Source organism: Hemicordylus capensis, chromosome 1 (assembly GCF_027244095.1).
Source record: "Hemicordylus capensis ecotype Gifberg chromosome 1, rHemCap1.1.pri, whole genome shotgun sequence".
Lineage (NCBI taxonomy): Eukaryota > Metazoa > Chordata > Lepidosauria > Squamata > Cordylidae > Hemicordylus > Hemicordylus capensis.
The window spans coordinates 6,099,468-6,115,321 of record NC_069657.1 but is presented as its reverse complement, the minus strand read 5'-3'; the positions used below and the strand labels follow the sequence as shown (position 1 = coordinate 6,115,321).

General features: G+C 52.3%; 1 protein-coding gene across 1 annotated transcript in view; it reads left to right on the top strand.

Annotated features, from left to right (window-relative positions):
• GPR137C (G protein-coupled receptor 137C) overlaps window positions 1–8,320 on the top strand; it is a 45,119-nt gene extending 36,799 nt beyond the window's left edge. Inside the window, exons 4-7 of the mRNA XM_053276754.1 lie at window positions 1,832–1,981; window positions 2,753–2,878; window positions 5,435–5,559; window positions 7,375–8,320. Coding sequence (XP_053132729.1) covers window positions 1,832–1,981; window positions 2,753–2,878; window positions 5,435–5,559; window positions 7,375–7,546 — 573 coding nt within the window. The 3' untranslated portion in view covers window positions 7,547–8,320. The remainder of the gene's footprint in view (window positions 1–1,831; window positions 1,982–2,752; window positions 2,879–5,434; window positions 5,560–7,374) is intronic.
• Window positions 8,321–15,854: the final 7,534 nt, after the last annotated feature.

The window sequence follows — 15,854 nt, the reverse complement described above, 5'->3', positions numbered from 1 at the left end:
GCTGTGCTGCCTCCAGGAGAGGGAAACGGGGGGTGAGGGCAGAGTTCATGCCCCAGCTCATCTGCAACAATTTCCCTCGGTAGAAGAAGAGCTTCTCATGACGCAGAAGCTGGTCTGTTTATGAATATTCTATTGCTGGCAGCTTTGGGCCCTCCGAGGAATGGCCCTGCTGCCTGCCGCCAGCCTGCTCTCCAGTGCAAGCATCCGATTGCAAAAAACAGCCTGCAGCTTGTTCGAGATCAGGGGAGATAAAGCAGGTCTGCATTCAATTTGCATGACTCTACAGTATTTAAATGTAGCACAGTCCACATGCACATCCAAAGGCTCGCTTATGGGGAAAGACAGAGCTCCGTGCCCCTAGGGCGGGCTGGGCAGGCGTGGCCTCCAGCTGTGGTTGAACTGCGACTCCCATCCAGTGCGGTCTCTCTCGGTTTTTTCCCACCTGTGTGCCAAATGAGTTGTGTTCTGGGCAGCAGTATCAAGGCATTGTGTGCACCTGCATTCAGAGTGGGGCCTTCCTGATTCAACCTGTGCGGGATCCAAAATTAACTGAGCGGACATCCAAAAGGGCACATGCGCACGCCTTAGAGGGAACACCGCTCCCATCATCCCTAGCCACAAATTCAGCTGGAGGGCTGGGTTTGCCCACCCCTGCCCTTACATTTCAGCAGCACTGGGTGCGGGGGGGGGGGTGGCGGGAAGAAAGGAGAAACACAAGTGAGAAGTGGAGGGGAAGCTATTGTGTAGAGGAGAGCTGGTCCTGCGGTAGCAAGCATGATGTGTCCCCTTATAGCTAAGCAAGGTCCGCCCTGGTTGCATTTGAATGGGAGATTAGAAGTGTGAGCACTGCAAGATATTCCCCTTCAGGGGATGAAGCCGCTCTGGGAAGAGCAGAAGGCTTCAAGTTCCCTCCCTGGCAGCATCTCCAAGATATCTCTCTGAGAGAGTCTCCTGCCTGAAACCTTGGAGAAGCTGCTGCCAGTCTGTGAAGACAATACTGAGCTAGATGGACCAAGGGTCTGACTCAGTATATGGCAGCTTCCTATGTTTTATGAGAGGAGAGCTGGTCTTGTGGTAGCAAGCATGACTTGTCCCCTTAGCTAAGCAGGGTCTGCCTTGGTGGTATATGAATGGGAGACTAGAAGTGTGAGCACTGGAAGAGATTCCCCTCAGGGGATGGAGCCACTCTGGGAAGAGCAGAAGGTTCCAAGGTTTCTCCCTGGCAGCATCTCCAAGAGAGGGCTGAGAGAGATTCCTGCCTTCAACCTTGGAGAAGCCGCTGCCAGTCTGTGCAGACAATACTGAGCGAGATGGACCCAGGTCTGACTCAGTATATATGGCAGCTTCCTATGTGGGGTGTGCGAACAAATGCAGACCCTTGGTCCATCCATGCACCCCTGCCCTCTAAGTTAGGGGCAGCTGGCTGAGTAAAAGTGAAATTGACAGGCAGGGATATAATGGAGGAATAAGGGCAGAAAGATGGGCCAGAGCACACGGCAGACGGCTCTGGAGGCGAGGACGAGGAGCTGTTCTCGGTGATGTCTCACGGTGGCTGCCCTCACCCCATCATAGGAGGCTGTCCCGGCTGTCCAGGTGCATTGCCCTGACGAGCCTTGCAAGAAGAATCTTCCGCTCCTTGAAGCTGGTGGAACACGAGGCGTCTCATTCTTCATGAACTCAGCCACACTCAAATATTTAAAGCTGGCTTTTAATATGCGGCTGTTCTGGGACATTTCTCTTGCACGCAGTTTGCATAAAGCCACTTACGAGGGAGAGGTCTGTGTTCCAGCCCAGGGTGTATTCACTGCTGTCTGCATGTTTCTCTTTCCAGGGGACGTCTGTCTGCCAAGCTCTGCTTGTGGGTTCTGTCGTCATCCTCTTGTACTCTTCAAGGGCGTTCTATAACTTGGTGGCCGTGGCAATCTCCCCGGGCCACGTCCCTAGTCCCTTCAACTATGGCTGGGACACCCTTTCGGACAAGGTAACAAGCGCTTCTTGAGCCAGCGATGCTCCAGTTTCCCTGTAAACCTGGTGTAGGAAGTCTAGTGCTCAGGCTTCACCACCTTTCTCCTCCTGGAATCCCAGGACCCACTGCTGCCCCCAAATCTTTTTGGAGCCCATCAGCCGTTGTTCTTCCTCATTCCTGCTTGCCTCTCACCCTCTGCCTGTTCATATGTGCAAACATAATTTGCTTCAAACCCTTCAGGCAGGAGAGCTGGTCTTGTGGTAGCAAGCATGAATGGTCCCCTTTGCTGAGCATGGTCTGCCTTGGCTTGCATTTGAATGGGAGACTACAGGTGTGAGCACTGTCAGATATTCCCTCGAGGGGATGGGGCTGCTTTGGGAAGAGCACCTACCTGCTTGCATGCCGAAGGCTCCAAGATCCCTCCCTGGCGGCATCTCCAAGATAGGGCTGAGAGAGACTCCTGCCTACAACCTTGGAGAAGCCGCTGCCAGCCTGTGTACAGTCCTGAACTAGATGGACCAATGGTCTGGCTCCGTATAAGGCAGCTTCCTATGTTCCATGCTTTTGAATTTAAAAGTGGTCCATGGAGGGAGGTGGGCTGCTGTGCCATTTGCAGCCTTTGAACGGTTTTCAAGGGTAGCCCCCCACACATACCTACACACACACACACACACACACACACACACACACACAAAATGCATGACAGTAGCCTATCCTTAAGATTATGGGAAGATGGATCCTTACACCCACAGTCTCCAAACTCAAATGCCTCCTGTGTTTCTGCAGGTTCGAGGGGAAGACATTGGCAGCGAAGAGTATGTGGTCTTTGGGGTGGTCCTTTTCCTGTGGGAGTTTGTTCCGACTATGTTTGTGGTCCTCTTCTTCCGGGCGCAGAGGGTGTCGCAGAACTTGGTACTTATTCTTTATTTGCTATTATATCCTGCTCTTGAATGGGAGCTCAGAACTGTTTATGTGGTTATGTTTGCCCTCACAACAACCCTGTAAGGTAGGTTAGGCTGAAAGAAGTAACTAGCCCAGATTCACCCAGTGAGTTTCATGGCTGAAGAGTGATTTGAGCTTGGCTCTCCCTGGTCCTAGTCCATCACTTGATCATTACACCGCTCTGGTGTTGTGGAATAGGATCGACTTTGACTCTATTTCCGTTTAAAAAAAAAAACCAAAACAGTGAACATATCTCAAAAGGAAACTAAAATTCAAGTTGTATTCAAAAAAACAAACATACACAAACTGACCAGTTCTCTGCATGTGTGAATAAAGCAATCCTGTACCAAAATCTATACTTGGATGTTGTCCAGCAGCCCCTCCTTGGAAGACGTTTTTCTGTTGTTCTGGCATCACAGGATTGCCTTGCTACAAAGCTGGTCTCTAGTGAGTAATGATGAGGGTAAAGGTAAAGTGTGCGATCAAGTCGATGTCGACTCCTGGCGACCACAGAGCCCTGTGGTTTTCTTGGTAGAATACAGGAGAGGTTGACCATTGCTTCCTCCCATGCAGTGTGAGATGTTGCCTTTCAGCATCTTCCTATATCACTGCTGCCCAATATAGAAGTTTCCCATAGTCTCAGACACATACCAGCGGGGATTCGATCCAGCAACCTCTGGCTTGCAAGTCAAGTCATTTCCTGCTGCACCATTAGGTGGCTCACTGATGAGGGTACATGAAGTCAAAGGACTAGGTTGCTGAGAAAATCTTGAGGCTGTTAGTATTTGGTGCTTTTCTTTATTTTTTTAAAAAACAACCCAATTCTGCACCATGGTAAGCTGAAATCAGCTGCATCTTTCCAGAGCAGAGGTTCCCAACCTGTGGTACTCCAGATGTTGCTGGACTACAACTCCCATCATCTCCAGGTACAATTTATTGTGGCTGGGGATGATGGGAGTTGTAGTCCAGCAACATCTGGAGTGCCACCGATTGGGACCCGCTGCTCCAGAGCATTGAAGGTCTGCCCTTGGACCCCTAAGCAGCTTGCAAGGTGCAGCTCCTCGTCCTCCCCTATGACGAAACAGATTTATGCAATATAAGAGAGATCCTGCAACTTCTCCTGTATTCAGGAGCCCCTGGTGGCGCAGTGGTAAACACAAATCCTGCCCCTGGTGGCGCAGTGGTAAAACTGCCGCCCTGTAACCAGAAGGTTACAAGTTCGATCCTGACCAGGGGCTCAAGGCTGACTCAGCCTTCCATCCTTCCGAGGTCGGTAAAATGAGTACCCAGAATGTTGGGGGCAATATGCTAAATCATTGTAAACCGCTTAGAGAGCTTCCAGCTGCTACTTATGGTGTGTGCAACTCATCTCTTTTTTTGGTATTGTTTCCAAAACCCACAAGGTCTCTTTGACTGAAGAAGGTGGCAAGCCAGAAGAAATCTCTGGACCATGGAAAGCTCTGCCTTTAGGGCAGGGAAGAGCTGCTCCTGGCCGTGCTGCGAACGCAGCTCTGGCCTGCATCTCACTCCCGAACGGGGCCACACAGCTCTATTTGGGAGCGAGACCACGCCCCCCACGGCGGTGGGGCTGGTGGGGGGGACACCAAACGAGGCACAGCTGCCTCTCCTTCCCAGAGCTCACTCCTCTCTCCCCACCCAGGCACTAACATGAGCCGTGCTGCTTGCAGGCTGGCCATTCGTCAGGTAGAGCGGCGTAGTTAGCCTGCAGGCAGCATGGCTCACGTTGATGCTGGGGTGGGATGAGAAAGCGGGGAGCAAACAGAGCTCCAGGAAGGAGAGGCAGCTGTGCCTCATTTCGCGCCCCAGCTTGTTAAGACAAGCCCGCCCCCTCCCTCCATCCACAAGGTTGCTGCACAAGCACAGAGTTTGGTACCTGGGGCTGAGTTACAAACATGCTCCTGGAGAGAAGCTGATGGAAATGGAAGCTTGAAAGTCCAGGGGAGAGGGGTTCGGGAAACACAAGGAGAGGCCCCTGTCGCTGAGGGGCTTGCGGTCTGTGTATAGCCCAAAGGGAGGGTGATGAGAAGTGGGGCGGGAGGTGGGGAGACTCCAATAAATGGCATAGGATGTCTTCCGTCCACCTTCTGAATCCTCCTTGCATTTTGCATTTTCCTACTTAAATGCACTGACATCTTGGAAACAACATGATGCTTATTCATGCAGGCAGTTTTGGAGGGTTGCAACCTCTTAGAGATGGAATGACTATTACCATTGGAAAGTTAGGCTACTGTTTAAGTAGCCAACAGATTCATTAAGGGGAAGTCAAAGATTGCCTCCTCCTCCTACACTTCCACCAGACAGAAATGATTTCAAGGTACTTTGCAAACTTGAATGTGCCTTTTAATAATAATAATATTAATAAGTGAAATCTCAGTTGGGGGGAACCACTGAAAATGCTCTCCCTCCTCGGCCTAAGTTGAGGTCCTCCTCACACTTCTACTGCCCCAATTGCTGCTCCTCCCAATCCAGTTCGGTCTGTATAAACGGCCCCTCTCCCTTCCTCAGGCGCCTGCTGGAATGATCAACAGCCACAGTTACAGCTCACGGGCCTACTTCTTTGACAATCCGAGACGGTACGACAGCGACGACGACCTCCCGAGGCTCGGTGGAGGGCGAGGCGAAGGAGGAAGGTAGGGTGGGCTGGCCAGGGGCTTCTGATAACGTCACGCAAGCTGGTGGGGTGCTGCTGCTTCTGCTATTGGAAGTTTATTCAGTTGACAAATTGATATTGCACATAGATTATCATGGTGAATCTCTCTGCAAAAGCCTGTCAGACCGTTCTTTATCCTTGCCACATTGCTGATTTGGGGCTGAAGCAGATAGACACTTCTTCTCCTAGGACAGGGGTTCCCAACTATGGGTCCCCAGAAGTTTGGGGACTACAACTCCCAAGGCTACAGTGGCCTTGGTAGTTGTAGTCCCAAAAACATCTGGGGACCCATGGCTGAGAACCCCTGCCCTTACCCACCCAGTGAGTTCAGTTCTTATCTATGGCCAGCAACAAACATACAGGAAACATAAATATGCAACAGACAGAAATAAAGCGCCACCAAAGTGAACCATAGGTGAAATAGTCCAATCCAATGATCACGGAAAGCAATCGTTCTTATGAGCGTAAGGTGTGGCAAATATATTGGAGATCTGATATTCCTAGCCTATCAGGGATTTGACCATCCAGCTGTTCAATCACAGCACCAGCCGGTGAGTTGAGTTGGAGACTGCATGGCCCGAGCTCTTGGTTGCTCTCCCAAATGGGACCTCAGTGTGAGAAGCGGCCTTCTTCCTTCCAAATATTCCACTGCATGATCTGCAGAACCCTTAGGTTCGATTCCCCCAGCAGATCCAGCTGAGTGCCTCAGATCCTGCTCTCTGTCTTGGGAGCTGTTGCTAGTTATAAGAAATGATCCCAGGCTAGAGGATCAAATGGTCATTCTCTATAGGGCAGCTCCAGCCCTTCAGAGGAAGAGTGTTGTGCCCTCGCTTTAGTTTAGCTCAGGGGTGGGCAAACTTGGCCCTCCCAGCTGCTGGTGAACTGCAACTCCCATCTTCCCCATGGCACATGACTGGGGATGATGGGAGTTGTAGTTCAACAACAGCTGGGGGGCCAGGTTTGCCCACCCCTGGTTTAGCTGCTGCCTAACGGGAGCCCATGGAGGCTCGCCCGACAGCCACACAGCTGGGCAGGCTGCAGATACTTCCCTACCTTCCGCCAGCCACTGCGGTGCAAACCGAGTGTGATCTCCTGCAAGAACTCAGCAAGTAGCCAATCCGTGCACCCCACCGATAGCGCTCGGTTGTGCATACCAGACAAGAGGACAGTTCACAAGATTGGCGGCGTTGGAGTAGGAGAAGCCTCTTGCCCTGATGTGGGCGCCGGACAGGCTGCTGTTTAATGAGAGTTAAGAACAAGGCTGGAGGCGGAGAGTGTGAGCGAAGCCCCGGCTGGGGAAGCCAAGTTTTCCTCCTACTGAAGCTGGGGAGGGGATCTGGGCCAGGTGTCGTTCTCCTTCCCACCTGGGGCTCAGCTCGGGATCAAGCTCCCAGCCTCCGGCCTTCTGTTTAATGGACACACAGTCGGCAGACGGGAGCAATACCTCGTCCCCAAACGATCACTCGAGACCCTAAGAGAATGCAGCCACAATGGGCCCGCGTGCAGAAGGCCCTCTGTTGAAAGGAACTGGTCCACAGCTCGGTTCTCAAGGGTCACTGATCGCTCTGCTTCAGGGGCTCTCAGCCTTGGGTCTCCAGAGGTGGTTGAACCACAACTCCCACTACAGCCCAAGGTCCCTGCAGCTGGGAATGATGGGAGTGGTAGTCGAACAACCTCTGGGGACCCAGGCTTGAAACCATTCTCTCTTGCTTGTGATGTACTTTGGTGCTCTCTTCTCACAGGAACTTCTGTATGCCCCCACCCATTTTCCCCACCCCTTGCTTTTCCTGCTTAGCCTGGCTGCTCCTCAGAGCTCTGGCTGGTACGGTTCTCTGTCTGGGAGCGACAGCTGCATCATGATCCCTCCCCTGGGGGCACCGGTAGTGGATGTGGCGCCGCTGCTCTTCAGTCATGGGGGCTTGGAGTCGAGAAGTCACCCCAACTTAAACCTGACCCCGCAGAACTGACGATGGAGTAGCTCTTGATGGAGACTCCAAGCAGGTGTGGAGAAGGCAGCCCTGCTGGGCCCCCACGCGGACGGTGGTTCCCATCCGTTGCGTCACATGGGATCTGGATCGGGCTCTGCGTGTCGGACTGCAAGACCAGCTGTTGCGAAGCGGTACCTGTAATGATGGGAATCACCTAGAAAAGTGTTCTTGTTCGGATGTGTGGGGCCTTCCAGAGGGTGTTAGCTAAGGACACCAGAGCGCTGGAAGAATTTGACGGTCGGGCGGATATTTGCACTTTTAACTGAACAATCTTGAGGAACCATTCTCCTTCCTCTCCCAGCTTTCTCCTCCTCCAATAGCATGGGGTGACTGTTCCAAATGACACTTCTAATTGCACATCCATAGCTGGGAAAGGCGCTGAGTCTTCCTGCAATGACTGGAGCATCTTTACGTATTTAATGGTGGAAATTCAGTTGGGGGTGGGAAGGGCGGCGGGGGGGGGGGTCTCTTTGCTCTCTGACTCTGAGAGTTTGTACTTTTAAACAGGGGACCATAATGGACTACTGTGCAAGTGCCAAGCTCTCACAAGGCTAACTTAACTTGCAATTGCATTTCTCTCATTCTGGGACCCTCAAAGCAACCTTGCATTTTCCTTACGTTGTGAATCCCCTCTTGACTACTTGCGTTCAGTTCCCTTAACATTTGACTTCAATGCCAGAACAACCTTCTTCACCCTGGGAAAACCGGAACTGGAACCCTGTAACATTCTCTAGATAAAAGGCTTCCATGAGGGCTAGTTTGCATCCTTATACACCTCGGAGGGTGTGTAGCGGCAGATAAGACCTGGCTTCATCCTCTGGCCCTGGGCTTAACCATCCTAGGATGGATTGAAGACCCTTTTCGTTGCTTAGCAACCAGAGTGGAGGACCACTCGTGAGTTGTGCAGCAGCTTCCTAAGAGTCGGATTCTCCTCTAGAACTTGGAAAACAGCTGATAGGTAGGCACAGCAGAGTGGTGTGAGCTGTACCCTAAGAGGATCAGGGTGTAGGGGCGGGGCGGGGAAGAGTGTGCAACCACAGCGATTTTCTACAAGCCCAGAAGTCAGAGCAAGGCCTGGAATGAGATGCTTGCATCCAGTGATGTGCACGGACCGGTCCGGAGGCCATTCTACAGGCCTCTGGACTGGTCCGATCTTGGGGCGGTTCGAGGTTCGACTGCCGGGGTGGGGGTTCCTTTAAGGGCGGGGGGAGGGTGTACTTACCCCTCCTGCTGCTTCCCCACCCCCCGCCAGCTCGCATCTTTTAGGAAGCATTTGGGGTGGCAGGATACCTCCCTGCTGCCCCTTCCCCCTCTCGGCTGCAAAAGGCTTATAACTTGTGTACACACGCAAAAGGCTTTCTGAAACCTTTTGCAGCCAAGAGGAGGAAGGGGCAGCAGGAAGGTATCCTGCCACCCCAAATGCTTCCTAAAAATGTGAGCTGGCGGTGGTGGGGAAGCAGCAGGAGGGGTAAGTACACCCTCCCCCCGCCCTTAAAGGAACCCCCACCCCAGTGCCAGACCACGGATCCGTGCACATCTATATTTGCAGCGTCCCCTTTGGCAGTGTGGGGTATGTTTCTGTCCAAACCAGTACACACCACAGTGGCATTGAGGGCACTGGCAGTGACCCATGTTCCCTGCAGCAGTGATTCCCAGCATGGCCTTTGCCCATGGCAGTTGGGGGTTCTGGGAGTTGTAGTCAACATCTGGGAATCCCTGTTACAGGGAACGCTGGTTGTGATAGAGCTGGGTCATGGTCCTGTGCCGTTGTGCTTAGCAGCCTGCAATCTGGCCACAGCTCAGGTGAGGCAGGGGCTGGAGAGTGGAGGGGGAATTGCACCTGTTTCAACTGCTGGAGGAAGCATGACAGAGGCATATTTTGCGGGGAAATCTTCTGGGTCTGGGGCAGAGCCCTTGCTCCACCCTGCAGTGTGTGGAAATCCTCTTAACTCCTCTCCCTGTGATGGAAGACGACTGGGGAGCCTCCCTGCACTTCTCTCCAAACTACTGGGCGAAACAGCCACTGCCAGGGGGCTGCAGATGGACTTGGGCTCCCACAGGGGTGTTTGTCGTGGAAGCTGGATCAAAATTCAACTGTCTGGAAGGGAGGGCATTGCATGTTAGGAGGGGTTAGCCAGGTTGGGCTTCTGGTGGGATCGTTGCTGTGTGCATGCGCGCATGGTTTCTCGGTGGCTTGGACTAGGGTCCTGCATCTGGGAGCCGCTGGATGATGAGGGGGCCTGGAAATGGGATGTGAGCTCTTGAGGCTTTCAGGCTTAGACTCGTCTGGACCAAATGACGCGAGTGCCTCGGGGGATCCTGCTGCTGAGGCAGACCCATCACTCCCTCATCTTCCCACCACCACCAAATCCAGATGCAGTTGTAGAAACCTCTGCATACTGCGTGTGGAAGGAGTTCCTGCTCTGTCGCTTTCTTGATGAGCGCTTTTTTCCCTCATTCTCACTGTGGCCAGCAAGCACACTTCACTCTGGGACTGTCCTCACTTCAGTTCTCCCCCCGCTCCAGAGGCTGCTTCATACATCTCAGATGCTGACAACGGGCATGCCGTTGACTGACCCAGGCAAAAATGATGGCTTCCTTCCCCCAGGGTGGATTCTCAAAGTTTCCATTGGGCAACTTCAAGACATGCACAACAGTTAATCTGGGGAGGCAACGCTTTTGGTTCAGCTGCTGCTTCTAAAACGGCGAGTCTTCCTGGCAGCCGCCCCGTCAATGGTGGTCTCGGGGGCCTTTCCAGTGGCAAGGCGCTTTCAGTGCCTCCCTGAACCTGCCTGCCCAGACCTGCTTTGCCCAGGCAGTAGGGAAGCAAGCTGGCAAGGGTTAATTGCGTGCGTGCGTGCGTGTGTGTGTGTGTGTTTTTCTGTAGTATGTGAGAGCCAATCATCACATCTAGGTGATGATATGCACTGGTGCGTATCTGTCAAGACATCCATCCACACATTTTGTTGGTATTTATCTGAATAGCAACAGTAGCCAGAAGTGGCTTGTCCCAACGGGCCAGGAGTGCCAAAGGAAGCAGCTCGGGTTGCTCCTCTTCCTCCTGCACTGCCTGCAGGCTGGCCATTCATCAGGTAGAGCTGCACAGTTAACCACGCAGTTCTACCTGATGAATAGCCAGTCTGCAAGCGGCATGGCTCTTGGGCGGGCGGGGGTGGGTGGGTGGGGGGAGAGAAAGGAGCAACCCGAACTGCATCCTTTGGTGCCCTCCCTGCTTGTTAGGATGTGTTGCTAAGGACAGTAGCAAAACTTCACACCCAGCATGTAACGCGTGGCATTTTTCAAGGGGTCTTGGGGCATGGCTTCCCCGCATTGTGAATTGTGTTAGTTGGAGGAAGGCCCTTTCTGTTTAGATTGCTCTTTGACTGGTGGCAAAATCAACCAGGACTTTAAACTAGACAAGCTGGGCCCTCTCTCTCTCCCTCTCTTACTCACCTTGAAGGCACCAAAGACAGGCTGCACGACCCCACCGTTGCTTTCTTGGGTTTTGCTTATGAATCCTTACAATGCACTGGGAGCACTTTAAGTTTGTTTCTTGGGAGAGGAGGAGGAGGCGTTCTTGCTAAGGGCTATAGGCTCCTTGTCCAACTTTTTGCACTGAAGGGCATCTGTTAATGATCTCCCCCTTGAAAGAGCCGCCACAGTTGGGGCAGCCAATCCAAATGTTTAAACCAGGGGTTCCCAGCTTTCCGGCTTACAGATGTTGTTTGGATCACAAGTCCCGTCAACCCCTGCTGCAGTGTGACGGGATGATGGGAGTTGTAGCCCCAAGGCTGGGGACCCCTGGCTTAAAGTATGTGGACCAGTAACTGGCACAAGGTAGAGCCTTTTATTCTCATGGACGGCCACTAAATTCTGAAACCCGGATTGGTCAACAGACGGCCAGTCCTGTGTTTTACTGGAACAATTTATATCGGATGCTAGATTTTATATCCGTGAACTGCCTTTGTCAGGGGAGGGGTGGGGTCTTTTTATTGGTCTGGTTTAGTTTGATGTCTGCAGCTATCTCTATCCAGCCAGCCACTGGCTGCAGGAGGAGGCTGTGCCTAACGAATGTACCAAGTCGTCATTCTTCACTCGGGCTGTAATAATCTGTTATGTTTTGAAATAAAGAGGCTTGGTTTTTACCTTGCGAGGCTGCGTTTGCAAGGCCTAGTTTGATTTCTTGGTAGGGCAGATGTGTGTCCCTTGGCCAACACCTTGCCACCTTGACCACCTGCCAGGATAAGAGCATGGAAAACCTGGGGCAGGGGGAGGAAAAGATCCAGCTGTCCTTGCACAAAGGGACCCACTGTAGGTGTCTTAGGGGAACAGAAGCAGAACAGAAGCCAGCAACGTGATGCAGCTTCTAAAAAATCTAATGCAGTCTTAGGCATTAAGAAGCAGTCTCTGGATCATGAGACATACTGTTTCTGCTCCATCCATTGCTGATCAGTCCTCACTTGGAATCCTGTGTCGGATCCTGTGTTCTGCATTTTGACACTGATGAACTGGAATGGTGCAGAGGAGGCCAATGAAGATTTTGAGGGGCTGGAAACCAAATCCTTGAAGGAGCTGGGTGTGTTTACTCTGGGAAAACTAAGGGGAGGCAGGATAGCAGGCTGCAGAAGGGCTGTCGCCTGGAAGGAGCAGGCTTGCTCGCCATTGCAGAGGGTAGGCCTAGATCCAGTTAGTTGCAGTTGCAAGGAAGCAAATGTAGACTACCCATTGTGAGAAACTCCTCATCTGTAAGGGCTGCTCAGCAGTGAGTTGGGCAGTGGTGGGCTTTGCTTGAGAGGTTGAAAAGAGAAGCCAGGTGGACATCTCTCAGGAATACTCCAGCTGTTTCCTTCAAGTAGCTGGGGTTGGATGGACCAGGAGTCTATGGGAAGACAGCTGGTCTCGTGGCAGAGAGCATGAATTGCCCCTTTTGCTAAGTTGGGTCCATCCTGGTTTGCATTTTAATGGGAGACTCCATGTGTGAGCACCATAAGATGTTCAATGTTCCCCCTTAAGGGATGGAGAAGAGCCCCTGCCTGCTTGCATGCAAGAGGTTCCAAGTTCCCTGGCAGCATCTCCACAATAGGGCTGAGAGAGACTCCTGCCTGCAACCTTGGAGAGGCCACTGCCAGTCTGTGTAGACATACTGAGCTAGATGGACCAAGGGTCTGTGTCAGGCAGCTTCCTATGGAGGTCTAGTCCAGGGGTAGCAGGAGAGAAAAAGTATTGACGCTTTTGAACTTTGGTGCTGGAAGAGACTATGGACAGCAAGGAAAACAAATGGATTATAGAACACATCAATCCAGAATTTTCACTCGAGGCACAAATGACCAGGCTCAAACTTTAGACACTTCCTTGAGGAGTCCATTATGCTGGGGAAAGTTGAAGGAAAGATTAGAAGAGGACAGCCAGCAGCAAGGTGGATGGACTCGATGACGACAGCAACGAATGCACCACTGAGAGACCTGAAAGGCCAAGTGGAAGACAGATCATCCTGGAGAGCATCTATCAATGCGGTCACTAAGAGATGACACTGACTTGATGGCACTTAATCAACCAGGGAACGTGTGGCTCTCCAGATGTTACTGAACTAAAACTCTCATCACCCTTACAGCTGGAGAAAATGGGATTTGTAATTCGGCAACATCTGGAGAACCCCACCCTGCCTCCCCCTGGACGAGACCTCCAAGGGCCCAACTCTAAAATTCCATGTGTAAAGTGTCAAAGCATACGTGTGTGCATAGGTGTTGAGAGTGCAGCAACTGCATGTACAGTGCCCCACTGAGCAGGATGTAAGAGTCTGGAACCCTCCTGTGCACTCTGTTTTTCGTCACAGCTCCTCTCAAGAGTTGAGAGCCAAACCAGAGAAGGGCTCATGGGGTGTCTAAGACCATGGAGGCATAGCACTGGCCGGGCTTTTTGTGGGCTTCAAAGGGGCAGTGGCGTGACCAATGTGGGGGAACTTGCCGACGTGCGGGTTTGTGCAGCCAGCCCTTTGAAGTCCCAGTAGCCGATCAGCAATGTGCCTTCAGAACACTGCACAACATGTCGGCCTGTAGCACGTGTGGGTCTGTGCTTGCTCTCATATTAAATAGCAGCTGCACCATCTGCAGCAGGGCTTGTTCCCGCCCTGATCCCCCTGCTCAAGGAGGAGAGAGCTGCTTGGTACCAACCACCCACCCACCTTCAGTATGTCTTGCCACTGCTAACTTTCGCAGATCCACTGACCATCTGGGCACTCCTTGGAGGTGTTCTTGGCACAAGCTTGCTGGCCATGATCATGCATGTAGGACTAGCGAGGAGAGCAGGCAGTCATACGTGCTTTTTAAACATATTACATTTTTCCTGTGTCTGGTGGAGTTCCTCCTCCAAGGCACTTTAGGAAAGGGCAAGATGTGGGTCCTCTCTTGCTCGTCCAGGGGGCCCTTGTCCATCGTTTCAGCAACTGTGTTTTGCATATCCATGGTGAGGTCCTTGAGACCCAGTTTCTTTATCCACGGGTGTCCTTTCCAGTGCCATTTCTGGCTCAGAGGCAATGCGGAGCCATTTCGTGGCTTTAAGATTCCATGGGTGTTTTGTGTTGGTGCAAAGAATCAGAGAGCAAAGGCTCTTCTTGTGTATCTATAGGGACCTAACCTCTGGCTCCCCATAGGAGGGAAGGCTTCTTTATTCACAGGGCTTTGTTCTTTGCAAATAAAGAGGGCTTCCTGTGCTGACATTAAGACTTCAATGCTGCTGCTGCTGCTGCTCCCCCCAGAAGATGTGATGTGGCTTGGAGAGCAGAGAGGACCAGTTCATGGTTCCATACTGCTTCTGTTTCGGGAGGCTTTAAATCGGGATACCTGCTACAAAAGCTGAGGAGGGCTATTGCTTTCAGGGCTTCTTGGCAGCCACTGTAAGTAGCAAGAGGCTGGACCTGCGAGCGCTCTGATCAGATCGAGCGAGGCCCTTGATGCTGATCTTAAGGTGCAGCTTTTAGTGGAATAATTTCTCCTGCGAGGGAGTCAAGGGGGCAGCCATCCCCACACCCCCTACAAACAGCAGCCAATGCCATTTAAGGCTTTCTTAAAGTAAGGCAACCTATCACTTGGCCAGAGCCTGTTGGGATGGCTGGGGGCTGCAGCTCAGGGGAAGGGCATCTGCTCTGCCTGCAGGAGCCCCCAGATTCACTCCTGCCTGAGGCCCTGGAGAGCTGCTGCCAGTCAGTGTAGACCGTGAAGCAGCTTCCACTCTTTCCATGTGTGTTTATCTCAAGCACTGGGGCCTCCTCTAACAAGTGGGGGAGGGAAAACAGCTCACTGGGAGAGCATCTGCTTTGCAGGCAGATAGTCCTAGGTCCAATGCTTGGCATCTCCAGGTAGGCCTGAGCAGTCGTCCTCCGGAACTCGGGGGAACTGCTGCTGCCAATCTGTGCAAACAATACTGAGCTAAGTGGACCATGTAACAATTCACCTTCAGAGTGTGGGGGAGTTCCAGTGACCTTAGCTAGCCTTTGTAGAGGTGAGGGTGTGTTCTCGGATATACACTTCAAAATATCCCCTGTGAAGTCTGTGAGGATTCCTGCCCTGAGGTGTACAGGAGAGGCTTGGAACCCTAGAGAACCACCTTGATGGAGGCTGTGGCCGTAGCTCCAGGAGTGACCTCTGCGAGGTAGAGGGAGACCTGCTGTTCTGCTAACCAGACATCCTCCTACCTCACTTGGAATAATTCCAATATTTCAATAATAAGAATATTCCAAGTGATGGATGAGGATGTCTGGTTAGCAAAACCAACCCCACTCTGGAAGAGGGGTGGGGAAGTATCTCTCAGGCTGGGACAGAAGGGCCTTGAGCCCTGGTGAGGAGTTAACATGGCCCACTGTGTACTTTGCCGTGGAAGGGAGGAAAGGAACCACTGCAAGAGGTCTCCTCCCCCAGTTCCCAGCAGGGCCACAGCCAGCAACCTGCATGTCCTCTCCTCCCAGCCCTCTTCAAAACCTGCTTCTCTCTCTCTCTCTCTGAGGCCTCAACTGAACTCAAGCAACAGGCAATGAAAATAAATGGATATTCTTCCTATACATATTTCCCTCCCCTTCCTCTAGTGTCCTCCCTGGGTTGAACTGTAGGCCCCTTGGGGCAGGGATCAGCTGTCTGGTACTTTGCAAGACACCATGCATGCTGAAAGCACTATAACACGCATCACCCTCAGGCGTACCCGGCTGATGATTCCTCTGGCACTTACCCACAGCCAGAATGGTTGCAAGGGGACATAATAAAGTCAACGGGAAGAAAAAAAAAAAGCAAGGCCCCCA